General features: G+C 35.4%; 2 protein-coding genes across 5 annotated transcripts in view; one reads left to right on the forward strand and one right to left on the reverse strand.

The window, feature by feature from the left end:
- Positions 1-10,207, reverse strand: part of LOC129237965 (lysophosphatidylcholine acyltransferase) — a 41,993-nt gene extending 31,786 nt beyond the window's left edge. The window contains exons 1-2 of one of the 2 annotated variants that reach the window (XM_054872967.1): positions 10,103-10,207; positions 597-1,552 (exon numbers count right to left, since the gene is read on the reverse strand). In XM_054872967.1, coding sequence (XP_054728942.1) covers positions 597-812 — 216 coding nt within the window. In that variant the 5' untranslated portion in view covers positions 813-1,552; positions 10,103-10,207. Of the gene's footprint in view, positions 1-596; positions 1,553-1,614; positions 1,767-10,102 lie in introns of those variants that run through there. The other variant, XM_054872966.1, reaches the window with a different exon arrangement.
- A 3,023-nt stretch (positions 10,208-13,230) lies between these two features.
- The window catches only part of LOC129237684 (ubiquitin-conjugating enzyme E2 H), a 32,830-nt gene continuing 31,932 nt past the window's right edge, over positions 13,231-14,128 (forward strand). The window contains exons 1-2 of one of the 3 annotated variants that reach the window (XM_054872571.1): positions 13,231-13,454; positions 13,516-13,622. The gene's annotated coding sequence lies outside the window, so the exon portion shown is untranslated. The other 2 variants (XM_054872572.1, XR_008581768.1) reach the window with 2 other exon arrangements.

Consider the following 14,128-nt stretch of genomic DNA (forward strand, 5'->3'; position numbering starts at 1 on the left):
TTTAACTTTCAACAGCTGTTTTGCGAAAACTACGACTTCCATTGACACGAATTATATATTGTCATGTAGGTTATATGTGTGCTTTTCGAAATTTATGTACTTCAAAGAAATGGCGCGCACTGTTTCCGAGATTGCAGGTAATAACTGCACTATTGCCCAAAAACAGGTTTTTTGGGAATACCTCGGAAACCGTTCTTTGAAAAAAAAAAAAAAAATTCATTTTTGGTTTCAGCGACCTGAAATTAGTTTAAAAAACGCCTTTTGGTCGAGGACCATTTTTGGTGTAAACTAGTGTTATTTATATATTAGATTCTTTATGAGATTTGCACTTCGACCTCATCATCTTTTGTGCTCTCTACTCATCACAGTACCCCATCCAGACTCAGTTTCCTTATGAAACTCAGGATGGAGCTGAGTTGGATTGAGCGTATATGCTTTTGTTCTGGCTGCAGTTGGTCAAGATGTCGTAGCCTTCTTCGCGCTAAAGGAGGAGATGCATTAAAGTCTCCTGAGATCAGTTTTAAGATTCGTATCGTTAAGGCGCCTGCCGTAGCAGGAGATTATTTATATGCAGTAAATGTATAACACAAACTTACCTTCGCCAAATCGACGTTATTGTCAATCTGCAACCGGTGCACAAATGGATTGATGTAATAATAACCGGTGGATGACCAACTGTCTTCTTCGGAATCCGTTTTTTCTATTGTGTGATCAAGATTTGCAGCATTCGCTTCATTAGCAATGCGACCATCAGCTTCCGCATCACTATGCGATGCGTTGTTACGCTGATTTTTAAATGCCGATGTTGTCATTTTTTTGTGGTGGGGTCACAGGCGGGGGGGGACTGGGCGTTGTTTTCACCGGAACACAGTTTCCTGTCACTTTATTAATTTGCTTATTCCAAAATGTTATACACAAATGCTTAAGCCTCGCACTGCCACGCTATGAAAACTGATATGCAAATACAAAATGCTTGCAGAATTAATTGAATTGAGATAAATTTCGTTTCGGGTTTTCTACTTTTTTTGTTTTAGTAAATTTTTTCGTTCCACGTGTCAGCACATATCACTTCACGGCATTCCCTGCTGAGTTAGTAAGTTACTTACTATCTTTTTCTCAGAAATTTGTTCAAATAGACGGTCAGCAAAAGTTGTGCTGGTGAAGCCAAGCACTAAAATAAAATAAAACTAAACCAGCTGCACTGCCACAGCGTGCGTTTCAACGGCGTGGACACACCGGCCGACTCTTGGATACTGACTGTTAATTTGTGACGGCGCCAATTGGTTCCAAAAATCGTATGCTTTGCGAGTGAGCGTTGAGTTGAGAGAACACTGGCTACCGCGATGGCACTTGCGCGCTCAGCACAACATTTGATCGGCTGGCCAGCTGATTGTGTGCTTTGAATGCTCACCAATGTAGTGCTAGCCGACTGCTCATTTGCTCCAATGTATTAGCACTTTAATTATTTTTATTTTTTTTTTTTGCATTAATTCTTTTGCCCAATTTTATTTATTTATTTAAGAGGCAGCCAAGTAGTTAATGCAGACAGCATCTGGAATGCATAGAAGAAATCGAATTAAATTCTTAGAATAAATAAAGAAATCAAATATGTACATTTTTAAGAAAATTTTGCGAAATGGTGTTTCAATCCTTTAGTTTGAGTGCCAAAACTGCATATTTTCGAAAGAAAAATATATGAAGCCAAATGAAAACTGGTGTTAATAGAATAGAATTTAGTTCTGCTGTTTACATATTAAAAAAATTCGAAAATACAAGTGTTTAAAAATATATTTGACTTTCATGAAATGTGTTGGCTTTGACATTTTTAATTGAAGTCAAAAAAATATACGAAAATCGATTATTGTAGCAGAAAAGGTATAGGATAATCGGTGTTAATTTACCATCAAAATTTGTAACTGACTTTTCGAAGTCAAGTGTTAAGATCCGACAACTGTGTGATCCCTTCTATGGCTTTATTTATATTGATTTTAAGACCACCGCCTTATTTGGTGTGCCCCCAAGTAGTGGTACTTTTTTCTTTGTGGTAAAAGTATTGGGCGATAAATGCGTCACGGAACACTGAACCGCGTGACAGTTGGGCGGCGAAACTCATTCCATCAATAGGCAAATGGATCGGGAAAGGAATTTCGGGGAAGTGAACTACTTTTTAACTCAGTTCCTCTCGGGCCACGGATCGGATACTTCCGCAGATACCTATACCGCATGGGCAAAGTAAGCGATCCCAAGTGCATATACTGCGAAGCGCCGAGCGATGGCACTGATCACACGATTTTGGTTGTGACAGATGGCTCACGGAAAGAGATAATCTGAGGAAGCAGATTGTCCTCGAACACAAGGACAGACTGGACAACTGGAACGCGGTAAAGAGATACAACGGATGACGGAAAAACAAAGATAGGTCTCGACACAGTGCAACAAAGCAAAGCCTCGCAGACACGAAACATAACAAGACGAGGCTAACACCCTTCTCCCTCTGTACTCAACCTGTCGAAACAGCGAGGATCAGGAAGCCTACCGTTAAATGAGCTAGACGAAGACGACCGGTAACTACATTGCACTGACTTTAGTAAGCTGCTACTATAACAACAACGACAACGGGGCAATAGCATGAAAACTGGCTAGAAATGCGGTGGACCAGGAAGCCTACCGTTGGGTTAATAGAATTGCTACTTTATGGATGCCATTCTGAGCCCTCCCGAAGTTATAAAGAAAGTAGTCCCTGGAAAGGTGTCTCCCCAGAAGGAGTGGAGAAATTGTTGTAGTGGCCGCAACACCCAACACAGTAGACGACGGTTCCCACGACAGGCGGTTCTACGTAGTCGGAACCGCCGGATTTATCTGACCAAAGACTGCATTTTGAACCCTACCTCACCCACCAAAACAAACAAAACTACAAAAAAATACAGAAAAAAGCAAACAAAAAATACAAAAACAAAAAACAAAAAACATAAAAAAAATAAATAAATATAAATAAAAAAATAAATAAATATAAATAAAAAAATAAATAAATAAATATAAATAAATAAATTTAAAAAAATTAAATGAAAATAAGTTAATAAAAAAATAAAAAATAAAAATAAAAAAATTAATAAAAAAATAAATACATAAATAAAAATAAATAAATTAAAATAAATAAATTAAAAAAAAATTAAATGAAAATAAATTAATATAAAAAAAGATCGATCGACCCTTTTCTCCTTGATGACTTAAAAGGACTATAAATGTATAGCTTCCTTGGAAGCGCTGTACTATTAAATCCTACAGCATCGCGTATTGCGTTCATAAACACTCTGAAAATTCTTTCTGATTCGTCAAGTCGCCTTTAAATCGCCGTCTTACGATTCCTGGTGGACTTGCTCTAGCCACTATTTATTTGTAACCTACGATTTCTCCGCATATTCTAGGTATGCAGTTTTATAGCACATTGAATTTTGGTATAACAAAGTGGCAGTTTCAAGTGACTACAAAATAGCATTGGTTTTTGACAATTTTTTTTTGTTGCGTATTTTTTCCATATAATGCACTTTGAATGGAAGAAAAAGCATGACAGCACCGTGACAACGCTTTTTCCACAGTTCAAACATACATACATTCATATATATGTATCTACCCTACAAAAACAGTGACGGGCACTTGACCGGTGATATGGTGGTCACTGCTGATAAAAATATTCGGCAATGCTCAAAGTAGAGTTGCTATCAGATTCCTAACCTAACATCTCAGCACTAAATTTTTGATGTTTTTGATGTTTTCTTATTATATTTTATAATAAATACATTCTGTCAAAAAAATATCGGGAATTGTTCATTTAAAAAGCGCGCGTTACACATATGTCTAAATTTTTTTTTACTGGAATGTTGGTACATCTGTCCTCTATAGTGTCGCAGAGTGTCGTCTGTCAATTAGCTTGTTTTTGGCATTTAATTATGTCAGTCAACCCCAGGTGTGCTCTGCGATTTTCACTATGGATAAAAATATCGAACAAAGAATTTCTCTTAAATTTTGTGTTTTGCACGGGATTTCGTGTGCCGAATCATTGAAAATGTCGCAGAAAGTCTATGGCGCGAATGCCTTTTCAAAAACACAGGTCTACGAGTGGTATAAGGCGTTTACAGAAGGCCGAGAAGTCGTGGAAGATTTGCCCCGATCTGGCCGCCCATCAACGCCTTCAACAGACGAAAACGTCGGCAAAGTCAAGGGAATGGTGCTGAAATGGTGATCCCTCATTTAAGTTTGAGGCATGTAGCTCGTGACCTTAGCGTGTCTCACGAATCAATTTACAACATTTTACACCATCAATTGGGCATGAAACGCGTGGCTGCTCGATTCGTTCCAAGAGAGTTGAATTTCTTGCAAAAAATGGATCGGAAGAAGGTGGCTGAAGTCATGCTTGAGCAAGTGAATTCGGAGCCAACGTTTATCCAGCGCATCATAACAGGTGATGAGACGTTTGACATGCAAACCAGTCAACAGGCGGCTGAATGGCGCTAACCACATGAACCGAAACGGAAAAAACCAAGTCAAAGTCGGACAAAAGTGAAAGTCATGTTACTCGTTTTCTTTGATTTTCATAGTGTTGTGCAATCGGAATCTCGGAATTCGTTCCAAATGGTTCTACGGTAAATAAAGAATATTATTTGGAAGTTATGCGACGTTTGAGAGAGAATGTGCGTAGGAAACGGCCCAATTTGTGGAAAGAAAGCTCATGGATCTCAAAGCTCATATTGTTAACACTTTTTCGACCAAAACCTCGACAAATATCATCGAATAACCACCGTATTCACCAGATTTTGCCCCCTGTGACTTTTGCCTTTCCCCAAAACTTAAATTGCCACTCCGCGGACGCCACTTCGAGTCGATAGGGGCCATTAAGGAGAATGCGCTGAAGAAGATCTCATCAAACGCGTTTAAAAGGTGCTTTGATGACTGGACTAATCGTTGGCCTATGTGTATTGTTTCGAAAGGAGCCTATTTTGAAGGCGAAAAAATAAATTTTAATGATTAAACAATTATTTTGCGTTTTATTGACCAATTCGCGGTACTTTTTTGACAGAATGTAATATATATTGATTTCCATCATCCAATTCTTGTAGGGTACTTTGTCGACGGACCCGAAATTGTTACTTCCTAAAACCCAAAAATGTGAAGGCGATACAACAACAATTATTTTATTGCTAACATTTTCATATAACTAAAAACATTCATTGCTTTGAGATGCGCACATATTTTTAATCATTTTTTGAGTACGTAATAGCTTTGAACTTAAAGAAGGGAACTTTGTACCGACTCATAAGCAGTTCCTAAGCCGGCTCGCCGGTGATGAAATTAAACTCTCTGGTTTAATATGGGAAAATATATGAAACTGATAAGGAAATAATAGAAATATAAAAAATGAGTTGCAAATTGAAAATAAATCCAAAACTGTGAAGCGTGCTAAAATTGACTACAGCTCAAAATAGCAAAATAGATGCGCTTGTTTTGTTTACTATTTAGTTTTAGTAATTTGTTGAATCACCTTCATGTATGTATGTGTTCGTATGTACATATGAATGCAAAATGCAAGTCAATGAGAGCCTGTGATACAAAAGTTTACTGCGAAATTCCCCCAGTATAGACTAATCGGGTTCTCAGACAGCGTAGTTGCTGTTTTTGTATCAGTTTATCAGTAGCCCTCGTACTACACGGTGCTCTAGAAGGGGGCTTAAATAAAAATGAGTTGGCACTTCGAAATTCCTTTTGATTATGATTCTTGGGTTAGTAGGGAATGTTTTAATATAGAATTTAAAATCAGTTCACGTGGCCGATTTTAAATAATTTGAGTTTGAAATTAGAAATAGCGCTATTATTACTATATTATATTTTATTCAATACTTTTTCGAAATCTCAAAACTGTTTTGAAAATTGGGATCGAAAGCCCTCGTTGTCTTCTATTTTATGCAATTTATTTGAAAAGAATCCGATCATAAATGGCAAAGTTATTCGCATTTGAATGTCCACCACAAGCGCACATTGTTCATTGCTTCAAATTGCTTGCTTTTAATGCGTATTGGAATTGATTTAATGCATAAATGTAATCATAAAGAAACAAAATAATGTTCATGAAATATTTTATTAAACTAATTTTATTCAATATAAATTAAAACTAATACATATAATATACTGCTCACAAAGCTATATATGTGTACTATTGTAGCTACGTACAGCTCGAAGTAGTTTTGCAAAGTAATTTTCATTAATTTTTGCTACCTTAAAGTTTTTCCACTTTTCGTTCAAATCGTGATGTACCGATTCTGTGGCTTGTTCTGCAAAAAATCCTAGACCTTTCTGAAATTTTGAGCAAAACTGTGGAACGTGGTTATAAATTGTGTGAACTTTTGGTGTTACCGAAATTCCTAAAAGTTCATAACTTTTCTGAAATTCGGTAACATGTTGTTGAAGCTTTGGCCGTAATTTAAAAGAAAAACAATCGTCAACAACTGTTTTAAACTTTCTAAAAGTATCTACGTACGCAATGCAACCTGATAGACCACCAAAATTAACTTCGCATAACCGTTGAAGTTTGTCAACATTATTAAGTAAGATCTTACAAGCATTCCCTTCAAACGAAAAATTGCCACCATTTGTACAACTTTTTTGAACATGACATTCCTGCGCCCACTTTTCTGCAATATTAGGATGTAGTTTAAGCATGCTACTGTAAAGAGTGTTAACACATCCTAACAATAGATGCAGTTCAGGAGGAGGGATCACATCCAAAATTAATTGATCCTTATCTGAGCAAAACAAAGGTGGATGTATGCAATTTTTGAAATCCTTCACTTTATTTTTCACACTTCCTTGATGACACCAATTATTGTAATTAGACAGGCAGCTTGCAGTTGTCCTTAAAGTACCACAGGAACTTAAATCAGATTTTGTGACGTCACACCAAATGCATGGGCAAAAACTTGCGTTACTTGTCAAACCCGTAATAATATTTGCAAGTTTCAAGTCCGTCGTTACTGTTCCAGGATATTCAATCAAACATTTATTTATTTCCAATTTTGACCACAGAAGTTTAACATTATTGTAATTTTCTTGGGTATCTGGGGCAAGAGCAATGATAAATATTTTTTTCACTCCAGTATCCTTCCATTTTTCACTGTTTTTTTTTAGTTTTCTGGTTTAAATCATCATTTTCTTGACTTGATTGTATAGACAAGGTGAATTTCAGGGAACCTCCGCCACCGTCGAGACCAAAATTTAAGTGAAAATCAAAAATTTCCCGTTTATCAATAATGTGCCTTACAAAGAGCATCAAGTCAACACAAACAGCAGCAAAGTTTGTAGCTTTTGTCATTACGTCTTTTTTTGTTGTTTCAAAATCAAATGACTGCACTTCAAAAAAATCATCCAAGTTGTGGGACGTAAAAACAAATTTTTCTTGAGCATAAGGTTCAATAATATCTCTTGTACTCGTTTTTTTTCTTATGAATTTAGAAACATTCTTTACCTGACGATTCGATAAATTTAGATCTGTTTGTAACTCACATAAATCATTAGATGATATCTGACGTACTACTTTTTTCGGATTTGCATTAATGAGTAAATCTAATTAGCTAAGGGTTTACCATGCTGCTGCGATAGGGGTGCTGGAATGGTTGTGCTTCCTTCTTTGACATTTAATTTGTCTTTAAGTATGTTCTTTTTTAACAGTCCAGATAATAATTGTTCGGCTTGCTTTGGCGATTGGACGCATTCATGAATATTTGTCAACGTTGAAGTTGCATTACATTTATGACTAACACCTTTAGCAATTAAAGTAAGACACTTTGAGCAGCGCCTACTATTAGTAGTAGTAGTCTTTAAAGATTTAGATTTTTTTTTAGCATTTACGGCATCCAAATTTCCTTGTCTTGATCTAATTTCGTTGCACAAAGTACACTCACATTCTTTTTCTGACACTGATGTACGGGTTTTTATTTTAAAATGGTATTTTGAGTAATCTGGCATTTGAAGGGAACCTTTCAAACTTGGATTTGCACTAGCTCTTATAATTTTGTGCCTACAAGCACAACAAACCACATCAGGAAGCCTTGAATCCTTTTCATTAAAATCAGGAAATAGTAGTTTGATTTGAGCTCCAATTGCGCCTGTAGTTTTAAAATACTGTTTCTGCGGCTTCCTTTTGCAAATCAAACACATACTATGACGATTTTGTTCATGATTTTTGGAAGATTTACCTTGTGACTGCATGTCTAATGATTGCTATTTAAAAATGAATAATAATAATAATATAATAGATTAAATAAACACTTTGCGTCAATAGTTAAAGTTTAAAATTTCGAAAAATTGACTTACCTAATCTAATTAATTTTTACAAATAATGAACATAATTATTCTCTGTTCTTGCTCTACTGCGCATTTTATTTTAGTGACTATAGGCTCCTGTGTAAAACTACGACGCAATTATTTTTCTACTATGACTATGACTCTGACTCCGATTGTTGCGCAGTTAGATTCGTGAAATATATGTAATTATTTTGATGTTTACCGTTATAATTTCGCATTGGAATGTGATGCCGCAAGGGTCGTCCACCAGTACAAATCCTATACGTCCTATACAATGAACAATGTGCGCTTGTGGTGGACATTCAAATGCGAATAACTTTGCCATTTATGATCGGATTCTTTTCAAATAAATTGCATAAAATAGAAGACAACGAGGGCTTTCGATCCCAATTTTCAAAACAGTTTGAGATTTCGAAAAAGTATTGAATAAAATATAATATAGTAATAATAGCGCTATTTCTAATTTCAAACTCAAATTATTTAAAATCGGCCACGTGAACTGATTTTAAATTCTATATTAAAACATTCCCTACTAACCCAAGAATCATAATCAAAAGGAATTTCGAAGTGCCAACTCATTTTTATTTAAGCCCCCTTCTAGAGCACCGTGACTACACTGCTTCATTGCTATTTCAGCTTAACATTCCGTGAACTATCTAACGCACCCGCCAACTATCGCCCTACCGTCCATCCTACCAATCACGCAGACCGTTTCAATGCGACTTACAAAACAGCATCGATTAGTTGCACACAAAGTCATTTTGCGAATCACCTGATTTCTGCGTTGGCACTCATTACTCAGTCCGCTCAGAGGGTGCTCCCTTCATACAAAACGCTGAGGAGGGGGGAGGAATGGAAATAATTGAATGACAAATACGTACCGACAGTGATAAGTGGTTCATGGTAAATAGTATCGGACCGAATGATTAACAAAAGTGGACGATCTACTGGGCCAGTGGTCATTTATGTACATGGATAGTGTCATAACTCGAGAAACGAAAATGTCGGGGGAAAAGAGGCCTTCAAAATACTCAATTTACTATGCCTCTCTAAGTAAAAATAACTGAGATAATGTTAGAATTTTTTACACAGCATAAAAAAACAGTTTGTGGTCATTTCTGCACTTATCTAAAAAAAAAATGAATTATGACACTATTGAAGTAAATAAGCGCTACGTAAAAAACAAGATTTTAAATCGAGTACCGATTTTTCAACGTGCTCAATCAGAATTTCGTGTTCCACTATATTTATGCGTGTACAAATTGGTTAATTCCTATACAATTTAAATAGCTATTACATCGTTTGAAAAAATAAGTAATGCGCTGGGGCATTGCGGCTGAAATTAATTTGTTTTCGCCAAATCGACAAAAAAAATCAAAACACACTGTAGATATGTACTTACATATGTATGTACTTACTTATGCACGTAAATTTGTGCGAATGTAGAAGCTTGCAATTATGACGTTAAGCATTAAATATGCAACACAAATGTTGTATTTCCACAATGGATTAGTTTATGCTCGCAAATTGTAATAAATTTATTTAGTTCTCTGCTCTTTTTTAGACCTACATAGATACATATGTATGTATGTGAATATATATTTTCACCATTCTATTTGCACATCAATGCGGCGTCACCATCGCAGTCGTAGCGTCGCCACAGAAAGTCAGCAGTTCCAAAGATAAATTATGTTTTTGCACCTTTCTATATTCATCCATTTATTGCTATTCACTTTAATGATTTACTTACCAAATATTTGAAATTCTTCCGGTTTGATTACAATGTTTTTTTGTTTCACAATTATCTGCGTTGCTTACAAATTGAATACAAATTTGCGACATTACAATTTCGCTGCCATTTCTCTCACTCTTCCTCTTTCTCTCAAACACAGCAAAAAGATAGGTTGCCACAGCGCATATTGCAATTGAGGGATTTCGTACGTGTGAGTGGACAGATTTTCAAATCGTTAATTATTATATCCAGAACGTGGTGTCGTGTAGCATTTAAAAAATACTGTAAGTGAAAATAAAAAGTTTATTTTTAGCTTAATAATTTGCCAAAATAAATTGTTTTTTCTTATGTGCATATATTTTGTGAGTTATTAAATGTAAATCGAAGTCCAGGTTTTAAATTTCAGTAACTTATAAAATTACGTAGTGTATTAGACCACGTGTATAGACAAGTGTATTAGGAAACGTACGTTTCCACGATAGTCGGTTCTACGTACGGAAGGACCCGGATTTATATACGGCCAAGGACTGTCACTTCAGCAGCATTCCCTGTATATGTATGGGAAATATTTATGCTGCCACAACAACAACGTCAAGGCGTGCCTATTAGAAGTTGGTGTGATTAGGATTTCTCTACTTCCATTCACCTTTCATTTAGAAGTGCCAGTGAAACGTAATGACGTAAAGTTGTTGTTGTGTTGTAAATACACGACATACTAATTTTATCTATCTGTCATTCATTCCATTCTTCTATTCTCTTTACCTTGACAGTTCTAATTTAAAAAATATTGTTTCTGGTCGAATGCTACCACCTTGAACTGATTCGCCTTGAGACAAAGGGGAATAAGTATTTGACGTACGCTTATGGAAATAAATATTTGGTTATTTGTGTATGTTAAACCTTTTTTGTGTTTCCCCTCTCTTTTAATTATTCTTCTTTATTTGCCATGCGTAATCAAATTTAAGCGATTATACAATTTAAAAGTGATATAATTTTTTTTTTAATTTATTATTTATTTTTTTATTTTTTTTGGTTCCCCACACTTTGTATATCGCACCACTGCCTTATGATCCTCAACAAAGAAAACTGCTTACGCCCGATACCTCTTTTTCCTTCAATCTTGCCCTCCAATATGACTTGCAACAGTTCATTCAATATGCCCTAAATGTGAAGTTTTTCGTCATTTGATGCCCTTGTTTAGTTGTGTGCCGCCGTGAACTCTTCGCAGCACTTTTTCATTAGAAACGTGGTCGGTCCATGACATCTTGAGCAATCTCCGGAGAAGCCACATTTCTATTCATGTCAGAAAGCTTTATTAGCCCCTGGTCATCATCCAGCATGCTTGACTGCGCTTTGTATGTGTTAGTGCAGTCGGGTGGCGTCGTGACACACGTATTTGTTGTCGGCTACACGTACGATGCTTGATGAAAATCAAAAATTTTTGATATTTTCGTTTGACGCTTACTTTTTTGATCGTGTCGGAGTCTGATGGACAAAACAGCAGGGTTGTATTTAGCATTGAGGTTAGTATTTAGTGTGCGGTTGCCCAATAGTATATTACTCGTAAACACCTACATATACTAAAAATAAGCAAAATCCGTATGAAATATGTACATAAATAAGCAAAAAATTTAAAAATTTATATGTAAATGAAATCATTTAAAACGAATATACATAAGTAATTTAATAATAATGAAGTTATGAACCCGAAAAACATAAGTTATAATTAAAAACATGACTTATTGCGATTTTTTAATATAACACAAAAAGTGGGTAACAAAAAAAATTCTCAAACAACGAACAGAATAAGTTAAAGTAGATTACCTTTAATTTTTGTAAAATATCCCAAACTCAAATTTAATTCCCTTACTTACGCTTTTCAGCCGTAGAATAATTACGTATATACAAATTTACATAAATAAAAATTCATCATCCGATGACGACATATTTACTTCTAAATACATACAACTGTGGATTGATCGCTTTTTGTTTTGAACGTTACCGGGCAAACGACAAGCACCCGACACGTACACATATAAAGTGCTTGACAAGCAATGCTGGACCATAACCAGAGGCTATATGGTCCATATTTCCATGCCATATGGCCTCGGGAGACGGTCCAGCATGCTTGACTGAGCTTTGTGTGTGTTAGTGCAGTCGGGTGTCGTCGTGTCACACATACTTGTTGTCGGCTTTTGAATGATGAAAATCAAAAATTTTAGATATTAGCGTCAATCAGCCGACACGCACACATATAAAGTTCTTGTCAAACAATGCTTGCCCGTCACCAGAGGCCAATATAGCAAGGCGAATTTATTATAATAAATCCACCTTGCCATATAGCAAAACTGACCATACATAGCATTTTATAAAGCGCATTTTTGTTGAAGATTGAAGTCGCGACATTTTAGGACCTTACCATATTTAAGAAATGCGGATCGTGCCATTTCGATGCGATATCTTATTTTTATTGAGGCATCCCAGTTTTCGTTACGAAGGCAGCCAAGTTATCTGAATTTATTTACTATTTCTACAGGAGCATTGTTGATTGTTAAATAATCTTTTACAACTCGTTTTAATTATTTCAACAAGTGTTCGGGATTATTTTGATGATTTTTTATTTTTTTCTTAAAGATTATGTTCGTTTTAAATTATATTATTTTTCAATTGCAATATGGAATTTTTTTATTAAAAAACAATATAAAGAAAGCGCTAGTCCATAAGTCAATAACAACATACATGCCCAAGAAGCAGACAGAAACATTATACGTCATATATTTTATTTCATTTTATTTAGTGTATTTTGCAAAATTATACCTACATAATTCTATCGAAACACAATGCAATGCCATCAATAACTTCCTCAAAGCAATTCAAACTAAAACCCAAAGTAAAACAATTCACACGATTGGAGTTGGCGTTTTAGCTTTCAAGCTGGCCAAATAAATCTTCAATCTGTCCGCAGAAGCAACCTTAAATAAAAATAATAATAATAAACAAAAAAGAAAAATTATGTAAACATTATTTCATACAACTGTTTAACTTTATTTAAAATAAAATACTTTTTGGTGCATGAGTACGTTCCACCATTTGTGCGTGAAAATGCAACTCTGCATTACGAAGAACTACCGAACAAAATGTGAACGGAAAAAAGGCAGTATTGGCAGAATTGTCAGCTGGAGGTGTATAAAAATAGTTAAACGAGTGCTGGTGCAAATTGTGTAAAATTTAGCAATTTAAGGAAAAGTTTTCAACTTTAAAAGTAGTGATCTGATATTGAGTATACAACTAAAACAATAAACTATCGACGAATGCTGTGCAACAATCTGGACTCCAAAGAGAGAGCCTAAAGAATACGACCAAATGAAAAGTGCGTAAAAAAAACTGTAAAAGAATTAAACACTTAAGAAATTAAATACGTATATATGTAGGTATTTAAATAAGAGTAAATCGATGCAATTTTCTAAGAGATTTTACGAAAATTTTGTGCAAAGAACACGCCTAATTAACAATTCAGCAAAAATTATCAATTGTGCAAGTGAGTATTACCAAATAGTCACAATTTCATACTCCTTCCACTTTGTGTATCCGATAACTGCTCTTGGCGAATATGCCTCCCAACTACGTCATGGTTATAAGTGGTTAAAGAAAGAAGGTCGCTAGCCTAACCCCTTATCGATTGACTTTGCAGTCATTGGTTGCGGATTATCTAAGCTAATTTGGGTTTGCTTGACAAAGTCATAACTTTTAGAGTTAAAGCGTTGACCTCAAAATTGAAGTAGCAATAAAATGTGACGTGTTGATAATTATAAATGGTATTAAATTGATGTTAACATGTAAACGCAGTACCAACAAATTGAAATTGTCGCTTTGTTCCAAACAGCAGCAGCACTGCGCAGTTAGATGCTAGCTATGTATCTACGACGCACAAACTATGTTCAATCCCCAAATAAGTCACGCACTTTGAGTTGCTAAACGCATCTGCTATGACCATTTCGATAGGGTAGCGAGGCCCAATGTCTCGTTAGCTTTCTACGCAGTTAA

The sequence above is a fragment of the Anastrepha obliqua genome, chromosome 2, assembly GCF_027943255.1.
Source record: "Anastrepha obliqua isolate idAnaObli1 chromosome 2, idAnaObli1_1.0, whole genome shotgun sequence".
In the NCBI taxonomy this organism is placed as follows: Eukaryota; Metazoa; Arthropoda; class Insecta; order Diptera; family Tephritidae; genus Anastrepha; species Anastrepha obliqua.